This window comes from Prosopis cineraria, unplaced genomic scaffold (assembly GCF_029017545.1).
Source record: "Prosopis cineraria cultivar Desert tree isolate PC_DT_omini unplaced genomic scaffold, ASM2901754v1 PC4, whole genome shotgun sequence".
NCBI lineage: Eukaryota > Viridiplantae > Streptophyta > Magnoliopsida > Fabales > Fabaceae > Prosopis > Prosopis cineraria.
The window spans coordinates 2270425-2291442 of NW_026555335.1; the positions used below are offsets into that span (position 1 = coordinate 2270425).

The 21018-nt window shown below is 36.1% G+C and overlaps 2 protein-coding genes across 5 annotated transcripts; both read left to right on the plus strand.

Annotated features, from left to right (window-relative positions):
* Nucleotides 1-2817: 2817 nt before the first annotated feature.
* LOC129308622 (transcriptional corepressor LEUNIG_HOMOLOG) lies at nucleotides 2818-12818 on the plus strand. 4 transcript variants are annotated; one of them, XM_054949865.1, is made up of 19 exons: nucleotides 2818-2979; nucleotides 3069-3165; nucleotides 3356-3411; nucleotides 3494-3591; nucleotides 3826-3935; nucleotides 4028-4296; nucleotides 4389-4464; nucleotides 4561-4675; nucleotides 4966-5015; nucleotides 5094-5366; nucleotides 7656-7730; nucleotides 7837-8064; nucleotides 8643-8784; nucleotides 8862-8971; nucleotides 9321-9470; nucleotides 10566-10721; nucleotides 10808-10924; nucleotides 11036-11233; nucleotides 12400-12818. In XM_054949865.1, the coding sequence occupies exons 3-19, from the start codon at nucleotides 3380-3382 to the stop codon at nucleotides 12541-12543; spliced, it is 2343 nt and encodes a 780-aa protein (XP_054805840.1). In that variant the 5' UTR covers nucleotides 2818-2979; nucleotides 3069-3165; nucleotides 3356-3379; the 3' UTR covers nucleotides 12544-12818. The 4 variants fall into 4 exon arrangements, with proteins under 4 accessions (XP_054805840.1, XP_054805839.1, XP_054805838.1 ...); XM_054949864.1 differs by having other exon boundaries at nucleotides 3324-3411; nucleotides 8637-8784; nucleotides 12400-12791; XM_054949863.1 differs by having other exon boundaries at nucleotides 8637-8784; nucleotides 12400-12791.
* Nucleotides 12819-15622: 2804 nt separating this feature from the next.
* On the plus strand, nucleotides 15623-19020 carry LOC129307906 (cyclin-dependent kinase inhibitor 4-like). The gene is made up of 3 exons (XM_054948852.1): nucleotides 15623-16257; nucleotides 18185-18388; nucleotides 18499-19020. The coding sequence occupies exons 1-3, from the start codon at nucleotides 15761-15763 to the stop codon at nucleotides 18566-18568; spliced, it is 771 nt and encodes a 256-aa protein (XP_054804827.1). The 5' UTR covers nucleotides 15623-15760; the 3' UTR covers nucleotides 18569-19020.
* Nucleotides 19021-21018: the final 1998 nt, after the last annotated feature.

A 21018-nucleotide genomic window follows, 5' to 3' on the forward strand; every position in this document is an offset into this window, starting at 1 on the left:
GTATGAGACATTCTAGAGATTTGAGAATGGGGAAAAATTGTGCTCTAAGAATGTGTTATATGATCTTTAGTCGGGCCATACTTCACGATTGGTAAGCTTGGGTAGTCTAGTCATACGGACGGAGCCCTAATCAATGTTATAGCCCACGATTTCGATTTGAGGAAATAAAGAGGGTATAAGGTTGGTTGATCATTGCTAAGATAAATATATGATGTGTCACACATGTGAGTTGTGGCAAATCACATGAATAAGGGGTCATAGTCATGTATATGAGAATATGGTGACAATGTACTTAGTATATGCGAGATAAAGATATTATTAATGAGAACGGATAAGTTATGATATGTGTGTGCACATGTCCTAAGTATTTAGTTTCATATGTATGTGCTTGGTTTTATAATTAATATATAACTGTATAGGGTTTTAATATATAACTGTATAGGGTAAGTTTTATCTTAGTTATTGAGTAGCTAGACTCACCTATTTCATTTAACACTTTTCAGGCTCTAGCTCTGGTGCAGAAAGTGAGAAGGCTCAAAAAGTTAGGAATTAGTATATTCCTATTATATGCCTCTAGTTTAGATTTATCTTATGTAATAGTATATGATTGTCAATTTTAGGTTGCATGCCATTACACTTACACTATTTTGTTATTGCAAATGCTTGATTAGTATTTTTGGCCCTAAGTATTTGTGTATGTTGAGATATATATGTTTATAGGCTCAAAATACTAGTGCAAACATAAAAATGGATATTTAAACATGTTTTGATTGATTTGGGTGCAATGCAATGAAAAATTCACCCCCCTCTATTTTTGGTAAAAAGGGGTTGAGAAATGAAATTTTGTTCTACTATTATTTAAGTACATGTGACATGTTGTACTGATAGTTCCAAGTTCAATGGACATGGTTCAGATGCTAAGAAAGGCTTTTGGCACTTGTTGAGGATTTTGAACACCCTTTTTATATAAAAGTTGTGAGATGTGGTAAAAAAGTGTTTGGGTGTCCAACTTCCTAATGTGACTTGCTTTGAAAATAAAACTCATGCTATTAACTAGTTCATGTATAGAGCTTTTCGTAAACACGTAAATCACATCATTCAAACATTGGACAGAGAATCGAGACATGTCAGAAGTCCATCGATTCTGTTGTTAAATGACAGCATAATCTACTGACTTTTCATGCAACACGCCACGGTGTAGCATGCACGAGCCGTGGCGTATTGCCTTGTCACATATTTAAAAAATTATTTTTCACTTATTTTTGATTTCTTTTACTCCTCTGAGGTATTTCATGCTTTCGTAACTTATTTTTACTCTGATATAAGATATCTTGATCGTTTTAAATTCTTTGTTATTATGAAAAATTTGAAATCCTTTGCTTTTGAATTAAACCTTCGTAATCACTCTTTAAGCTAATCATTTGATTACCATAAGTTATATTGATTAATTGTATTTAGTGGAGAGAGATTTTACAAATCCAAATTAACTAGATGGGCCAGTTCATCGAGTCACAGGTCACTTTTTCACCATAGTAAAAAAGGGGATAAAAATAATGAACAGGTCAGAATAGCAAACATTATTGATAGTGATAATATAAATTTCAAACAATGTCAAACTTTAAATTTTACTTGCACACTTCAAGATCATATCCTCTTCTGTCCTCAAAAAAGCAATAAACTATGGAGTAGCTTATGCTGTGAATAAATAAATAAATTTCCCAAAACTAGCAGGATGAACCCAAAACAACTTTCAGCGTCCATATCAAAATATGAGAGAGCCTTTTAGAGGGGTTTTGATTTCGCCAACAGAAGCCAGCCTCTTAATATATCATATCAAAAGTCAAAGTCAGCAATAATGCAATGTCAATAACAACATTTCACGTGGCATCCTCTAACGATAACAAGTGAAAAAACAACCGCACAACACAAATCTTTCAAAATTTTGCAACTGCAGAAAAACTACAAAAATTTATTTACAAAATCCAAGTAGGTTGTGCACGATGACCTGAAATGTAAGCGAGCGAAACTTGTTATGATATGAAGATAGCCAAGTAATTAAACACCACCAAGTCCCTGGTCAATTAATAAGAGATTATTTTATCTTAACTAGTAATCTCGAGTCTCAGTCATAAAAATGCAGCAATGTTAACAATGATAGGGTCCCTACGAGGACTGAAAAAAAGAAGGCAACTAAACACAAATCAAATTTAATTGAAAAAAAAAAAGATGCTTCTGCCTTCGAGATTGCGATGAACAGCCGTGCACAAAGACATTAATAGGTCCGTTCACTGACAACGAGAGGACACAGTGAACTGTTTAAATGCAAAGCTTTAACCTGATATTTTCTGTTATTCATAGAAGATATTAGTACTCTCTCTCCAGAGCTTCCGCAGGTAAAAATGATAACTACTGATTCCATAAAGACATTAACGACAAATTTTATAAAATCAACTGAAATATAATCCTAGCATTCAACGTGGCTTCACCAAATTTTAGTTCGGGAAAAAAAGACGCCTGTCATCCAATGACCCATGCTTGCTATTCCACATATAGTTACATATATGCTACATGAATAAAATGTTGCTGAAATTTATATTTTTATTACTTTATCCTGTAACTAAACCATAGCGAATAAACCTTCCCCGCAAATATTCACTTTTCATTCTACGTAGCATATTAAAAATATTAAAAAGCATAAGCAGTGGGATTTATTGGAATCCATTCCAATTAAGCAAATGGGCTTTGTCCAATATACTATTCAACGTTTCTGGGCTCTTCGAAGATACCCAAACAAAACGGAAAATGCTCCCTGGGCTACAACCGAACCTCAGCTTCGGCGAAATCACGACCCTGAGTTGCGGACCTTGTTCCGACACACTCTCTCCCTCTCCGTTCGAACTCGATACTTGATACCTGATAGTCCTCACTGGCTTGTTAACCTAGTTTTGTTTTCGTTTTTTTTTTATGATTCACTGATAGGTAATGAACGTATTTAATTGTTTGAATTGAATTGCCTTTTTCTTATTTACCGAGGATCGATCTTTTTCTTTGGCGATGTCTGGATACAGAGCGATGATCCATCAGTGGCTCGGTGTTCATCTTCGATGTGAGCAGCCTACAATTGAGTAATGCAGGATTTTGATCCGTCTTTTGTTGGTTTTTGAGGTAGGATCATAACAATGCAATTATAGTCCGTTATTTTGCAATTTCGATTCTGATTTGCCATTTTGATCATTCGATGAGCTTATCGATATCTCTATGGAAAATTTGTCTAATTTATGACATGAATTATATCTTAATTTATCTTTCTCCCATTTAATTAGCCGCTTACAGTGAAAAATTTCGTCTCGAGCAGTTGTTTTATAATTGACCCGGCAAAATGGCGCAGAGTAACTGGGAAGCAGATAAGATGTAGCTACTTATTCACACGTCTTGTTCAGATTACTTCAGAATTCCGTTGTTTACTTACTAACATGTGATTATTGGCTGCCAGGCTTGATGTCTATATCTATGATTATTTGGTGAAGAAAAAATTGCATAATACTGCTGAGTCATTCATGACAGAAGGAAAGGTTGCGCCAGATCCAGTAGGTAAGAGAAAATTTAAGTAGTTAATTTAGTTGCTCTCTGGCGGATGTTATATAAAATGATGATTTGCTCGTGCAGCCATAATTCATGACCCGTTTTAAAATTCCTCCAGTGTCAACATTGCATGCAATATTTATCTCCGTTTTCATCTGGTGGACTTATCTCAGCATTGTTTTGAAAGTGCATGGAATATTTTAAGCAAAGTGCTCATAATTATAACTATGTTTCAAAATGCAGCAATTGATGCTCCTGGAGGGTTTCTTTTTGAGTGGTGGTCTGTATTCTGGGATATTTTTATTGCGAGGACAAACGAGAAACATTCTGAGTCTGCTGCAGCATATTTGGGGGTAGCTGTTAACATCTTGTCTGATCGGGTGATGATTTACTGGGTAATATTTATAATGACAAAGTCGTTTACCATTTTATTGATAACTTGCAGGCTCAACAGATTAAAGCAAAAGAACTGCAGCAGCTTCAACTTATGCGTCAAGCTCATTTTCAAAGGAGGGATCCTAATCATCCTCCTATTGGTGGTACTGTAAATGCTATTTCTTCTGAAGGAATGCTTGGGCAACCTACTGCCAGTGCATTGGCTGCTAAAATGTATGAGGAACGGATGAAACACTCTAACCCAATGGATACGGAGACATCCCAACCACTTATAGATGCTAGAATGGCCCTTCTGAAGTCAACAACAAGTCATCCTGGGTAAATTCATCGGTAGATTTTATATAACTACAAATGCATATTAAGTACTTGTACACATAAATATGATGTGTTTGGTCTATTTTGCCAAACAGTCAGATGGTTCAAGGAAATACTGGAAGTGTGACTGCAGCTTTGCACCACATGCAGGCTCGAAATCAGCAGACTCCTGTAATCAATTGCACTACTCTGTGCTTCATTTAATTTCCCAGATTTCTTCTTCACTCCATTAGTTTAAGATGCTGAAATCTTTCTTTCTTTTTTCAGCAGGACATTAAAAGTGAAGTCAACATGGGTGGAATGCAAAGATCTTTGCCAATGGATCCTTCCTCAATCTACGGGCAGGGAGCAATGCAGTCAAAACCAGGAATAGTCAATCCAGGTTCGAATACTTCTAGGAGAAAAATTATTTAAGAATGTGTTGCTTTTATTAAGATGGTGATTCTGTAATTTCATATTGTAAGTAACAAGCAATGAAACATGTTAGAATAAGGAATTTAGTTAGTTCTTCTTTTTAAGGTTTGGGTTTCTTCGCTGTTTCCTTTTTCACAATATAATTTTCTAGATTATCTTCTCATTTCACGTTATATGAGGATCCCATTATTTTTTTTAAGCAACACGTGCTTATCTAATCATAATGCTTGATTTCAATAGTTCTCTTATCATTTTTAGGATTGAATCCAGGGGTCGGTGGTCTCACACTGAAAGGATGGCCTTTAACTGTAAGTTCTGAGTTGTAATTGAATTTTTCTTTGACCCAGCTGTCAACGTAATTGACCCAGAATCATCAAATTATCTAGGGCATAGAACAAATTCGACCAGGTTTAGGAGCACAAGTTCAAAAACCTCTCCTTCAAAGTGCAAATCAGTTCCAGCTTTTGCCCCAACAACAACAACAGCAACTCCTGGCTCAGGTTCAGGCACAAGGTAATATTACCAGTTCATCAATGTACGCAGATATGGATCCTCAACGATTGAGGGGATTAGCTAGGGGTAGTTTGAATGCAAAAGATGGCCAACCGATTGCAAATGATGGATCGATTGGTTCTCCAATGCAATCCACTTCATCTAAGGTATTATTGGTCCTATTTCATTGCTTCATTGCCTTTCGTTCTTTGTGAAATGGGAAAATAGACGCCATAGAGCACACTTGAATGTTAAAATCATCGAGTCTTTTTCCCTCCAATGAGTTTATTTTATTCTGATGATGCGCAGATCAAGTGACTGGCCTGTTAATACATAATAAGCCAACTATGTCTTCGTGTGAATATAGACTACCACAGAATATACATTTCCCCCTTATCCCTTCTTACTTTTTTGTTATTTGCCAAGTATTGATACAACTCCTGCCCCAAAAAGTAAAGTACCACCATTCCTTTGGTCATTATTCATAGCATCATCAGAATAAGAAAGTTTTTCAAGATGATCAGCTAACACTGTTACTTATGTTTAAGTGAAAACGTTGGGGGTAAGTTCCAAGGCTCTCTATAAAGCCCTTACCAATTATGCTGGGGGGCCTTTTGGTAGGAGAAGAAAATATTTTCCTAGTCTGGATCTCCTCCCTTCACATTCTCTTTTGCTCCTCCTTCTTCCACCTTCCTCTTCTCCTAACTTCCCTCTATTTCCCTCCTTTCTACTTACTCCTCCCCCTTGTCCCGCATCACTTTTGTGATCAAAGCCAGGTTACGCTCCAATCAAATCTGAAAAGGAAGCACAGATGCATGAAAATTGCCGCCGTGTCTGTGTTGAATGCGTATTCAACATGGACACACATTCAAGACGTGGATGCAGTGCATCTGCTTTTTCTTTTTCAGTCGGACACGGGTGGACACAGGCAGGTTCGGGTGGACAAAGGTTGGACCCGAAACTGTGTTTTGGCCTCTCTTTTTTTTCCTTCCAGAAATTAGATGCCCTATTTGCCAGTCGATCCTTTCCCCTTTCACTCCCAAAATCCGTCTCGTCTCATGTTTAGCTTTGCTCTGTCTCTCTGAGCATCGTCTGTCTTCAATTGCGGTGCTCTGTCTCTTCAGTCACTTCGAGCATCATCTATCCCGCTGTCCATGATTCCATTGCTTTGTCTCTCCAAGTTCAAGGTAAGTTCTTCATCTTCTTCTTCGGTGCTTCTTCTCTAATCTCTGGTTGTTTGTTCGTTCTTCCGTTCTGTGCAGAGTTCCAGCTCTGAAATTGCCTACCTTTGTTATCTGGTCCAGTGTAGTTAAAGCCAAAGTGCCAATTTTGAGAGCCACCCATACTGGTCACGTGATTTAATGATCTTTTTTAATTTTTTTTTTTGCCATTAATCTTTTTTAAATGTTGACTTATTGTTAAATGGAATAATGCTACTGATTTATTTATTTATTTTTCATTTTGATGGATTATTTATTGAGTGAAACATTGGTTTGTTTTAAATTTTTGTTAGCTCTTTCATGTTAAAATTGCAAGAAATTATTTTCAATTTTTTAATGAAAATTAGATCTTTAATATAATATGAAATTATGAAATTGATAATGTCTCTAAATATTTAATATTTGATAATTTATATAATCGTACCTGTAACCTAAAATTTTTGAAAGTTACTGTGTTTGCGTATCATGCCGTATCGTATCCGATACTTGTACGGAATAATTCCTTCTAGCTTTAAAATTAAAAGCATAATCATAAAACAAAAATAATTTAAAATATTATCTGAATATCATTTACTAAATTTATCTTTGATGCCTAATTTACTTATAATTAACAACAATAACAACAACATCTTTCCTGATCTCTTCCGATTCTCCATCATAAAATTTTTGGGATATGATATTCTTGACATGGCATCTAAGCTTTGATGATTAAGTGGTCAGGATACAAGTTTGACCCTTGAGACCTCTACTCCCAATCAAATTAAATTTCAGAGCAACATGTAATGGACCTGTTTGTTGTTCAGCCTTCAAAGCCCAAAGGTCTTTTGTTTGGGGGTGTGTGTGTGTTAAAGTTTTATCTCATGATACTGTTTGAACTTTCTTCTATCACCTTAAGCTTTTGGGATTTGATAGTTCTTGACAAAATGAATTCAGCATTCAGAAAATTAGATAGCATTGATAACTGTTCATGATGAGTGACGAATCTCTCGCCAAAGAAAGGAAGGAAAAAAAGAGTAACAAATCAAGAAAATATGGGAGGTTCTGATGTGCCATAATAGTATGAAGTTTGAGAATCTTCTAATTTTGCATATGTCATCCACCTTCTTTGTATATTCTATTCAGTTGACTGTTAACACTTTTTATTTATGATTTATTTATCAGTGAAATTTCATCTGCTTTTTAACTCCAAGTGTAGGTTGCTGTTAGTTGATGTGGTGTTCTGTGTTTTGCTTGCAGATCAACATGCCACAGATGCAACAATCTACCACTCAGCAACAGCAGGATCCTTTGCATCCACAGCAACTGCAGCAGGTTTGTTTCTATCTTTACTTTTATCACTTCGGCAACTTTCATTTTGGTTAGTTTATATGCTTTTTTTCTGAATGTTGTGACTGTTATTCATTTTTTTTTAAAATAGAATAACCGGAAAAGGAAAGGGCCTACATCTTCAGGAGCTGCCAACAGCACTGGTACTGGAAACACGATCGGCCCTTCTAATTCCCAGCCATCAACCCCATCTACTCATACTCCTTGTGATGGAGTAGCGATGACTGGTAACTTGCAGAATGTTGGTGGTGTATCCAAAGGTTTGATGATGTATGGTGTGGATGGCACAGTTGGTCTTGCATCGTCCACAAGTCAACTGGTAAAGAAAATTGAATATGTAACTTGCATAACCTGCGAAACATGTGATGAAGTAGAATCTTCTGCTTGTGTTGCTGGCAAACAAAAATAGTCGATGTAAAAGAAACAATTTAGTACCACCTCACATACAGGAAACTAGGAATAGAAGAATGTAAAATACACGTTTCTTGCCTTTTCTGGCCAATTTTGTTGCTGAAGACATATATCCTTTGAACAAAACATGTTAGAAAAACGTGGCATTTGAGATGCTTTAATTACATATTCTTAGCACTACTTCAAGACCTCAAGGACGACAATAAGATTGACTTCGCTCTAGTTGTATCAACTTTATGTAGGCTGAATTTGATTTCATTCATTCTAAAAACAATTATTTCTTAAATTATGTTGATAACATCAGTAAAGTGTTTATAATATATATATATATATGGTTTTGCTTCTAGACTTCAGACACTTAAACTTTCTATTTTTTTTTTCCCTTACTAATTTACAAAAAAATTTTCTCCATCATATTTTATGCTGAAACTTCTTATGTTGCTGGCTAAAACCAGAACTTGACACATCGCATTCTTTTAGTTGCAGGATGACATGGAACGTTTTGGAGATGTTGGCTCCTTAGATGATAATGTGGAGTCTTTTCTCTCACAAGATGATGGTGACGGAAGAGATTTGTTTGGCACCTTGAGACGGAACACTTCTGAGCACACAACAGATGCTTCAAAAGGTGACTTAATACTCTTATTGTTCTAATATATGCATGTCACATTGACTATTTTGGCGGTTTGATTGCTTTTATTTCAGGCTTTTCCTTTAGTGAAGTTGGGTCTATACGCAAGAGCAATGGCAAAGTTGTTTGCTGTCATTTCTCATCCGATGGGAAGTTATTGGCCAGTGCTGGACATGACAAGAAGGTATTATGGATTTTATTTTATGCGTAGAGCTTCCAGGCAGGTCGCTGGTTTGCAAAACAGGATTGCCTATTTTCTTTCTTCATGGTGAAACAATATATTGTAAAGTTGATTATATAGCTGCTGGCTGACATTTTAAGTAAAAACTTAATAGGTTTTCCTTTCATTCCATTTTAAATTTACAAGAGAATCAATTAATTTAATGCTCTGCGCTAATGCATATCAGCTAGGGGCCATCATACATGATGTGACCACTGCCAGCACCTATGTTTAAACTAACTAATCTATGCTGAATCTACAAAGCATATGTCCTGTAGAATATGCAGATACTCATTTTCCCAACTGTCAGTAGGTTTTTCTGTGGAACATGGAGACACTACAAACAGAGAGCTCTACGGAGGAACACTCTTCTATTATTACTGATGTTCGCTTCAGACCAAATTCATCTCAGCTTGCAACTTCTTCATTTGATACAACTGTGCGGCTTTGGGATGCTGCAGATGTAAATATCTTTTCACACTCTTTTTTGCTGTAAATAGAAACTTACATTTGATCTATTCTACATATATTGAGATGTACTGCTTCTTATTGAATGTAATGTCTTCTGCATGAATGTTATACTGTTGCCTTCGACCATTTGATATGTTGCTTCTATGTAAATATATTTTTTGCCATCATTTATTTCCCCCTTAGCTCAAGGTGTTATTTTTTGATGTGGATACTGTGGCTTTGTGTTTCTAAATTAATAAAGGTAAAAGAAGATTGTTGAAAAGGATTGGCTTTTTATGTTTTACATTTCTCGTTGTTTAGGACCAGGGTATTTGGCAAAGATGATTGATGGGTTTCCGTATTGCAGCATGGACCATCTCAAGTAATTATTATAAACTAGAACCCATGCAATATAGTAATGAAAGAACTCATATATATATATATATATATGTATATATGTTTTAATTCTTATTCTTATTCTTAATACATTCTAAGACTTGTCATATATTCTATTTCATTTTCATTAAAATTGCTGCTGTAAGAATGCATCCTGAAAATCATGATTCAAGGTTGGATCTGAGGTGGAAAATTAGTGGGTTGTAGGTTAACTGCCAATATGTTAATGAGAAGGGCATTGCTTGTTTAGGGTATGGTTTCTAGCTGGTTGTGTGATGTGGATAGTGTCTCTGGGAATGGGGTTTGCGATTAATAGATTTTAGGGCTAATTTAAGTGAGGAGCCATTAGGTTTTAGAGGGAAAGGATTTTTAGTGCTGTCAGAGAAACATGAGGAGAACAATGGCTGAGAAGGGGGAAAAAAAAACTAGGCATCTCACAACCAAGAAGGGAGCAATTTGCTGCTATTGTAAATATATATATATATATATATATGTTACAGTCAGTCCCAAGATCAAAACTGGACCATAATTCTACATTATTAATTTTATTTTTTCTTTTTTGATTCTAAAGCATCCTGTTTCTGGTCCTGAGCTTAATCAGTTACTGACTCTTAGTCACTAGTTGCTACATTTCATGCCAGTTTTTTCCCTGTTTTCAGATTGAAATGCTTCTAGTTCTTACTTGTCTCTCTTTCTTTTTTCTCTTTGGCAGCCAAACTTCTTTTTCCAGACATATACTGGTCACACCGCTCATGTGAAGTCCCTTGATTTCCACCCAAAGAAAAATGATCTTTTCTGTTCTTGTGATGAAAACAGTGAGATTCGCTTTTGGAATATTAATCAACATTCTTGCTCTCGTGTTTCCAAGGTCACTCTTGAACCTTGACATAATTATCAAAGATGTGATGGATTTTTGTATATCGTGTTCTGAACCTCAATATCTAAATCAAGCAGGGAGGCTCTGCACAGGTAAGGTTTCAGCCAAGAACAGGACACCTTCTGGCTGCAGCGGCTGGTAATGTTGTGTCCCTCTATGATGTTGAGACTGACAGGCTGGTGCTGTCATTACAGGTATAAACACGAGACAAGCTCTTGGAGAACTAATGGGATGCAATGAAAGTTCTCCAGCAACCTCTTTTATCACAATATCCGGCTAAAAATTGGCACTTCATTTGTTTTCAGGGGCACACTGCTGATGTGCATTCTGTTTGTTGGGATACCAATGGAGATTACTTGGCATCTGTGAGTCAAGAATCTGTCAGAGTGTGGTCATTGGCCTCTGGGGATTGCCTTCACGAGCTTAACTCCCGTGGGCACATGTCCCATTCTTGTGTTTTTCACCCAAGCTACTCCACTCTCTTGGTTATTGGAGGTTACCAGGTATATTTGACCAAGTCAAATTTCATGTTGTAGGAATGATTTCATTTTTCTTGTTTCTTGCTATTCTTTTCCTTTTTGATATTTTATGGTTTTCTTATTTCAATTTTACTGTTCTGCTCTCCTTTTCCTTAGAACCAAGATAGATACAGGCTATTAACTTTGTTAAGTGTGTAAAAGATGTGGATGGGCAGAGTGTAGATAAGGAGGTAAACAATCAATTTCATAAGCTAGCTATATAGGAACCTGGAAGAGAAAGCTCTTTAGAGACTTGTACGAACGTTTGGGAGAGCGATAACTCTGAAAGCTGGTTCACGAAACTGGACTAAATGTCACATTATAAGCCCACGCATCTAATGTGGGACTCACCGTACTTGCAGCTGGGTTCTACATATTACCAAGTTCTATGGCTTGGGGCGGATGCTGTCATGCTTTGGGATTAGCTTTCTAGTCCTAAGGAAATGCTACTATATCAGCATAGCCACTTTTGCTGCATGATTGCTAGAGCGTTGTGTGAGACTTTGGTATTAGCTGATAGAAACCTCTGGCAGAACCACACTTCATAAAGCTAGCTTGTGAGACTGGAGAGCTTACAGATCAATATAAATCCATGTTAGAATCATATACTTTTGTTGTGGGTCCTAACAGAAACAATTTCTTCCAAATAGTAAGTATATTTGTTTTTATAATTAGGATCAGGATTCTAAAATAACTCTAGTTAAGGTTGTATAACATTGATTGCTCCCTAATTTGTCGGATATCTGAGATACTTGAGATTCTGCGTGAGTATTTGGGTTGCACCAAATAATGAAATAATTAACATGCTCTCATCAAAGCATGAAAGAAGTCCCATATCTAAATATTAGAAGATAGATAATAAATATATAAACTTATTTCCTAATATTTCCTCTACTACTTTTTTTTTCTCTTTTTTTTTTTTTTTCATTTCTTCTTCTGCTGCTTGCCTGGGTTTGTACCTTTTTTTTAAGTCTCAGAGGCCTCTGGTCTAAACTTTATGATTGAACAAGGTAAAGATTTATAGGCTGCTTTACTGCCCTCCTCAGATTATGTTTCGCATTCATGGCCGAGAGATCTGATTCAACTGTCATGCATCCTGTCATATGATTTCCTAGTTTAACGGTTTCCTATGAATCATTTATGGCTTGCAGTCTTTGGAGCTATGGAACGTGGCAGAGAATAGATCCATGACAATACCAGCTCATGAGTGTGTGATATCGGCTTTAGCACAATCACCAGTGTCAGGAATGGTTGCTTCCGCAAGTTATGACAAGTCCGTCAAGATTTGGAAATGAGTTTGATTGTTCTTATGGTTGAAACAGCCGAGTCAAGTGTTCTACTACCTGTTATATTCTTAAGGGCAGCCAGAGTCTGAACAAGAAGCTGTTGAAAATTTTATTTGAAACAAGGGGGAAAGAAATCTTTCATGCCACTACCCCTCCTTTTTTTTTTTTTTTACTCTCTCTGTCTCCCTTAACTTCTTCATTATTTAATATTTACCGTGTTAATTTAATAAGGGAGTTATGTGTTTACTGTTTACGTTTCTTTTAAGTCTCTCACGTTAAAATTCTCCTCTTTCTTCCTTTTCTTTTTCTCATCATATTGATGCCGTTTTTGGGGCTTTTCACCTTATTATACCTTCTTTTATCATTGTTCATATGATTGCTTCCTGTTAAACCAGTGCCCTAGTGTTAATCTTCTATTTATCCTCCGCAATGTTTATTCTTCCAGTGAGTTCTATCTTACTGTGTATTTTACCTGCTTCAAGCAACCAAAAGGAAAATCCATTATTGTCTTGCCTTATGAACTCATTTCGATTCTTTCCTATGATATTTTTCCTGGAAAATTAATTTCAGTCCCAAGTTTATGTCGATTTTAATTTCTTACAAAATAAATTATTATGTAGTTGATGACTTGTTCAAAGCTGAGCATGATCAAATCTAAATGGGGAATAGTTTGATGATATTTTTTTCATTTATAAGATTTGAGTATTTATTAATTTTTTACAATTTACAATACTTGAAGTGGTGTCGAGATTCTACTATTCAATTCAACTGTAGGCTCTTTGTGATATCTTTTCTGTCAAGCAATGTAGCTTTCATTACAGCTACGTGAATATATGCACGTGTTTTGAAATGAGGGAAATAAAGGTGTATCTTGCCATGCAAAAAGCCAAAAGCCCTGGAACATGAAATGTATCTTGTTGAACTTAAAGAAACCAATACAATTCAGTGCCATCATTAGGAAAAAAAATAAAAAAAATATTAAATTAATAATTATGTGAAGAGTTTAATTGCTAAAATTATGCCAACAGTTGAATTGTACGATTTGACTGGGGTCCCGATATAGACGAAGGGCAATATGAAATATTACCAGTGATATTAATTAGGACTTCCATGATGGTGATTCAAATCTTAATATAAACGTACTAGTACGTTGGTAAAAGAAAGAAAAGAAAATTACAACAAGATCTCGCATGAAAAAATTAATTATTATAAAGTTTAAGATATCAATACAATTTAATACAGTTGCCAATAAATTTTATAATAATTAATTTTTTTATAAAAAAATTTAATGTAATTCTTTCAAAAAGAAAATATATTGACTTTGACATACATTTAATTATTAAAAAAAAATGCTACAAGTATCGACATTGTCGAGGAAAAAGGAGCTTTTGGAGTGCTTTTTTCTTAGAAAAGAGATTTTCATGCTCACCTTTCATTTAATTGAAAAAAAAAAAATCAGTCACGTAAGCAGTACATGGGGAAAGATGCATGGGATAGCGAACAATGCATGAAATAATGGGAATAAATATATTAAACAGGGCAAGAATAGTCCTTGTGGAGTTGCCAAATTGGAATCAGCCGCAACGTCCTGAAACTCTTCAGACAAAGCATGTTTAAGCCTTTGAGGTTTGTTGGATAAGGAAAAGAAATATGACCTCTGTCATTCTCTTTTTTCTCATAACAAATTGGAACCCAAAGAATTATACAGAACCTATTTTTTGTATGTTGATGATCGTGTCTAGTAGTGTTAATTAATATATCTTTTTTAACTGTTTAATCTCTACTAGAAAATGCCAATCCTTGATAAAATATACTCATTGATAGGAAGTGTTGGCAAACAACAACAAAAAAATCATTGACAAGTGGATAGTAAGTCAGTGCAAGCAACTATGAGTTAGATAATAGGAGAAATGATACTCAAGGACCTTTTAAAGGAGATTATTATATTTAAAGGTCATAGATTATTGACATCTCAACAAAACAAAAAACGTGATCTTTTTGTAGAAGTTAAAAATATATATGACGTATAGTTTTTTTTTTTTTCCCTATTTTATACTTGGCGTTATTTTACAAATAATTTCGCTTCATTTATTGTTCCAAAGGAGGCAGTACTTGGCCTATTTTGCAGAGCTGAATTAAAATAAAGAATAGGCCCCTCGTGCATGTCAGCGCGTGAAGTTCATACGTGATTGAGGAGAGTGGGGATGTCAGGAAGCTTACGCTGAAAGAAAGAGGCATGAAATAAATAAAATAAAAATGAAATTGACTTTCCACGTGGCCACTCAAAAAGAGAATCCAATGACTTGGCCGTCTTATCAAATGTATCTCAGACTCCTCTATTTCTCGCCTTCTTCTCGTTTCGTCATGCCAAGCTAACAATTGCCCCTTCTGCGCCCTTTTATTTGAAAATTCTGGTAATGAAACAAGCTCATCATTATCCCAAAATTAAAACTTATTCATCAAAATAAACTAAAACCAACCGATCTCGTCTGTGGGTAAAATTAGGCATTTTTTATGCATTGATAGTTACTAGTTTAAAATTTATCAAATATTCTATATATTTTTAATAAAAAAGTTAAAAAAAACTAATTGGAGTTTATATCAACTTCATACTCATATCATCATATATTATTATAGTTTTTATTATAAAACTCCTTTAACCACCTCATCAAAATAAAATAAAAGTAGTTAAATTATTAATTTTTTTTAAAATAGATTAAATATATGATTTTATTTATATTTAAATGAAAGTTTTTCATATTTGTTTTACATTTTTCTCGTGCTTCAAAACTTTAAAATAGAAGTATTATTAAAAAAATTAATTAATATTTCAATAAATTATTTATAATCAGAATCATCCACCTTTTTAAAAAAAAACCTTGAAATGAAAACTACGAGTTCCATGGAAATTGATTTGCATGGAAGAAATGGAGACACTGTAAAGGAGAAGGGGGCAAAAGGGGAAAAGCGGAGAAGATTTGAGAGAAAGAAGAAAAAGGCGAGAAATTGGAAGAGAAGTGGAGTCTGGGAAAGGTGGGGAGCCCCAACCCTACCAAATTGCCCTTTTTCTCAATACCAGTCAGTCAGACTCTCAATAGCATTTATACTTTGCATTGCGAAAGTCGTATTTCCTTTCTTTCCCTCTCGCTCTCCCCCTCTCTCATTCTCTTCCTCCTTATGACAACACGCTCACTCTTTTCTTGGCTTCAGCTGTGGGAGTAGCTTGATGGGCAAGTACATGAGGAAGGCCAAAACCTCTGGGGACGTCGCTGTTATGGACGTCTCTCAGTCCTCCTCCTTCGGTGTTCGTACCCGCGCCAAAACCCTAGCCCTTCAGAAATCTCAGTCTCAATCAACCTCTGGTTCCTATCTTCAGCTCAGAAGTCGCCGCCTTGAGAAGCCCTCTGTTTTGATTCCCAGTACCCATTACTCCAAGCGACAGAGGCAGGCTTCCAAGGACACCGTCGCCGTTCAAAACCCTAAATCAATTCCTACTACCAGGGCCAGTTCCAGGCTCCGACACGCTTCCGCGGCCTCTGAATCTAATGCTTCACTTTCTCTGGGTCGCGTGAGCAGCAAGGAGGATGGCCCGAGACTCGGGGAGGCTTCTTGTGACTTGTTGGGTGAGGAGGAGGGGGTTCAGGAGACCCATGAAAATGTTGATGTTGGCGTTGAAGAAGCCTCTTTTGGAGAGAATGTTCTGGAATTTGAAGGTAGAGAGAGGTGGGTTTTTTTCTTCAAAAAAAAAAATAGCTGGTTGCCTTTGTAGTTTGTACTTCCGTTTTAGTTGCCCCTCTTCCTTTTCAATGCTTGTCAGCCTAAATTTGAATGGTTTATTTGGTTATTTTGATTGTTATTTTCGGTAGCAGTGTGGAGGAAAATAAATTTTGAAACGAATTTCATGATTTTCTGCTGCTTGTTTTGGAAAGGAGGAAAATTTCGTGTCGATTCGAGATCTCTGCCTGTTTATTTTTCGAATTCGAACACTTTTTATTTTGGGGAAACCATAGCTTTGCAGAGGTTGCAATCATTGTATTTTTTTTCCTCTCCCGTCGTCAAATAATTATTTTATTTTGAAAAGAGTATGAAAAGTTGGCTCCTTTTTTCCCTTTGTTATTGTCTTGGGTGTGAATGCAAAGGAAGAAACGAACAAATAAAAGGCTGGTGACAAAGAAGAAATTGAAAACGAGCCTGGAGATTTCAATCACTCTGGTTAAATTTAGCTTCTCATTCCTTAAATCCCCTCAAAATTTGAATCATATTGCCTAGCTTTGCTCCGAGGCAACTTTCAACTTAAATGAGCCAAAAAAGTAAAAGATTTTAATTGAAAGGGAAAATTGTTTCTCACCTTTCTTGGCTATCAAACGTGGTCCTCGTAGTCTGCTCTCTGTTTCTGGCTGAAGTAGGGAAGGGAATATTATCATTTGATCCGTTTATTCTGAGTTCTGTAGTTAAGTGCAAAATTTTATCAGATTTTTCATTTTTTGTTGTTCTGTTTGGCGTGCATGTGTTATTTATGTTGACCTTCTCAATTAAGAATTCGCAAAGTTAAAATTTTCACTAGTTCCCTTCCTTGCAGACGTTTTATGTCCGTGTGTCCCTTTTTTAATTTTATCGCTATGTCTGGAGAAACCGGGAAAGCTTATTATATGAAGTGAGATATGATTTGAGTTTATTGCAATGAATCTTTCTATTTTTATTGTTTTTTTTTTTCGGGGGCAGGAGGCGGGGCGGGGTTGGTCTTACTACAAGTCATGTAAGAAATGTAATCTGGCTGTTTTTTCCGGTGCTTCTTTTCCTTTTGTGAATTTTTTTCATTGTTCTATTTTGCTGTCCTTTTTTTCCTCTTAATTCTTTTCTTTTCTACAAACCTTTTAATAGTTTACAATTTTAAAGTGTCATCAGGGGATTGTGTCCGTATGTTCGCCTGATACTCTGAAAACTCTTCCTATTCACTTGCAGTTTTTCATTTTTCCAATTTTTTCCGTCAGAAGAAAGCAATCCACGGACACTCTTAAATAGGAGTGCGTAACGGTTATTTTCATTTTCTTCTATTAGTATTGCTGCTTAATTGCACTACAGGTTAACAGCTAAAGATTCGCTACTCTATTCTTAATTTGATTTTTTTCGTTTATTTTCCTGTTGAATTGATTATATTTATTTCTTTGATAACGGTTGATACCATTTGAGCTGTATGTCGTAATAATTATAATGTTCTTTATTTTAACAATGTGTGGGTCAAAGCTAGTAATTTTATCATCCCATTCATGTCTCGCTTTGAAACTATCTCATAATTCGTTATAGACAGGATTACTGTACGGTTATAAAAAGGGGTGGCTCTATTTTGTGGTGTTATTTCCTTTTCTTTCTTTGTAAAACTTGTTATATGCAGATCATTCATTTATTTATGGAATCTTTTTCATACATGTATCATATCAAGTTAAAATGGTTAAGTATTTTGGAATCATTTTGGTTTACTATTTTCTTTTTATACTTATGTCATGTAGATCAGCCTTGTAAATGGAAGCATGGGCTTTTATCACACACATCTCTGTGATAGATTGTTTTGTGATCAGTATTTTGTTGTGGTACTTGCCAGTGTATCTGGTTTTCATTAACGTTACTTATTGTTTGTTATTATTTGCATCAGGAGCACCAGAGAATCCACTCCTTGCAGCTTGATAAGGGACCCAGACACTGTCGGGACCCCTGGTTCAACAACAAGGCCTACTTGCTCTACTGAAGCTAATCGAAGGTCAGAAACTACAACAAGAAGGCACATTCCAACTGCACGTGAAATGGATGAATTCTTTGCTGATGCCGAAGAGGCACAGCAAAGGCGATTTGTTGAGAAGTATGCTTTTGTACCACATAGTGTTTTGTCTTCTTTGTTGTCTCCAAATGCCGGAGGTATATCCTATCCCCATGTGCTAACTTACATATCCCTTGTGGGTTCAATTGCAGGTACAACTTTGATCCTGTGAATGACAAGCCACTCCCTGGACGTTATGAGTGGGAAAAATTGAAACCTTAGGAGGCTAGTGTTAATGCTCCATCAAGACTTCCTTTCCTGCACATTCTCTGGCTGATCTTAGACTCATAGGAACTTTGAGGTAGCAGGGTTAGATTTAGTTGAAACGGTGGTGGTGTTATTTCCATTTTCCATCGCCCCTTTTATTTTACTTGTAAAGAAAGTAGGACTGTGAAGATGTGTAGACTAATGGTCTGTAACATAACAGAGGTGATGATTACACAACAATACAGAATCTAAAGTCCTTTGTCTAACAGATCATCGAGGGGAAGGGAAAGAAGGTGTAGGTTGTAGTGGGATTTTAGGGATCAGTCAATTAATTAGGTGGGTATGTGGTACAGGAATTTACTTAGGTTTCTTTTGATCTTGTATTTTCCTCCCCTTCTTTGTCTATACTTGTACTGATGGAACCTGAACAAACTCTCTTTAATAAAGATTACCCATTTCCCTCTTCACGAGTCTCTTCGTCTCTCTGTTCTAAATGGACTTCACTCAATGCCTGCCAGATTTTGTTCCTATCGTTTCCTAAATGGACATGGTTTTCAGAATACAGGCGGATTGAAGATAATAGCAGAGTCGTACTCAGGTATGGACGTGTAAGCCTATCAGGAGTGGATTTTACTGGGGGCAAGAGAAGAAAACAAATTGTTGCAACTGTATATCTATCTCTTCATGATTGGTTCATAGAAGAATTTTCAGTTATTGGCCTTTCTCAAGATTGCGGTAACCTGCCAGTTGATGCTTTGAGGATTGATTGGTTTGTTTATTGTAGTGGTGGGGTTGTGCAACTAGTGGGCTTACGCGGGAAGAGGGGTTTTCACTTTTTCTCTCTCCATTTTTCCTCTGCTTCTCCATCGCATCATTCATTAATTTTATTATTTAAAAAAATTATTTAATAAAATAATTTGAATAGTGAAGATAGAGGAAGTGAAGGAAAATGGAAGAAAAAAAATGAAAAGTCCTCTCTCCTGGGCTTACGGGGAGGACCTTGTCTTCTCTGCAATCAACTCTCCATAGTAAACTTCCTTGTCAATGAAATGACGTGATGGGGGGGCTTTCTGCAAATTTGTTGAAGATGAAAGATGGGGTGAAAACTACGTCGGGTGGGAGTTTTTTGAAATTCCACCGGTGTTAGTGAAGTGCGAGGAAAGGAAAAGGGAGATTTTGGGAGAAGGCGAGAAGAGAGGAAAGGCTAGTGAGAGTAGGATGATCTTAGTGTCTGAAAGATAGGATGGTACTGCAAAAAATGATTACCAAGGGACCCTCGAAATGATGTACTGGCTCACCGGTCACACATACTTCAGTCTTTCATTCATTCAAGGCGTGCGTGTGTATGAGCGCCAGAGCCCAGAAGGAAGAATCGGCCTTCTATTCCATCGTCCATCTCCTGGGGCACGTTGAATTCAAAATCTCAGCAGATGGTTTTACGAAATTACCCCGACTGGTGCGATTCAGAGGAGAGCACAAGAGATTTCAAAGGACGCCATCGAATGAGTGGCTGAAATTGAAAATGGTTAGACAACAATCCATCAAAAGCTGCCCCTCCCTGCCCTAGATGTAAAGCATCTATCATCATCATTCTCGTTCAGAATTCACTGTTTTCCTTTTTATGATATCGTCAGGATTTGAAATGTTGGTGTATGCCGAATTCTCACGTTTAGTATATTAGTGAAAATAATCAAATGAGAAATCATTTTTAAAATTTGTTTATAAATGTTAACAAGTAGTACTATTTGTATGTAAATTTTCATGGGTCTTAAAAGAAACGCAAAAGTTTGTTTGAGAAAAGAAAATAAAGAAAAGAAAAGGCAAAAAGTGAAAAGAAGGGGTTCACGGATGGAACAGAGCGATGTTCAATTCCCAAAGGAATCTGCTGCTTGTGGTTGACAAACACTTGAGGGGAACAGAACACTCTTGTGCCCATATTATTCAAAATCCTCATCATCTTCCTTTCTTGTGAAAATTGAGGTAGCATGCATGTGCTGTGCAGTACAATCCTGTTGATGCTCAAAAGTTCACTTGAATTGGATTTCCGTGGTTTGCTTCAAATTTTTGAAGTGATTAAAGATGTGTTTATAGAATACCCCCAACGCGATCTTCACATGAATAACATGATTTAAACCCATGAACTTATGTGTGTTATGCAGATGATTTATGTTCACTTCAAAACGGTAGGACCTCATCATTTCTTTTTTAAAATCATTATCCCTTTATTTCCCGCACCGATAAAAACACATCGGTGGTTTGAAGGTATCGTCGACAACGTTAGACAATGAAAAAAAAAATTATCAATGATAATTAATAACGAATTGAACCAAACATTTTTCATGCTGGCATGGTTCATGTATATAGAATAAGACAATTCCGTTCCATGTTGATCGCCGTTGTTACTCTTCCTTTTCTCACCTTGAAATTTAAATTAAAAGCAAGCCGCCTGATCCTTAACAACTTGA

Coding starts and splice junctions, on each gene's coding strand:
- LOC129308622 (XM_054949864.1), top strand. CDS start 3,380: ATGGCGCAGAGTAACTGGGAAGCAGATAAGAT. Junction 3,592..3,825: donor GGTTGCGCCAGATCCAGTAG/GTAAGAGAAAAT, acceptor TTCAAAATGCAG/CAATTGATGCTCCTGGAGGG. Junction 9,471..10,565: donor GGCTTTGGGATGCTGCAGAT/GTAAATATCTTT, acceptor TCTCTTTGGCAG/CCAAACTTCTTTTTCCAGAC.
- LOC129307906 (XM_054948852.1), top strand. CDS start 15,761: ATGGGCAAGTACATGAGGAAGGCCAAAACCTCTGGGGACGTCGCTGTT. Junction 16,258..18,184: donor GAATTTGAAGGTAGAGAGAG/GTGGGTTTTTTT, acceptor TATTTGCATCAG/GAGCACCAGAGAATCCACTC. Junction 18,389..18,498: donor CAAAGGCGATTTGTTGAGAA/GTATGCTTTTGT, acceptor GTTCAATTGCAG/GTACAACTTTGATCCTGTGA.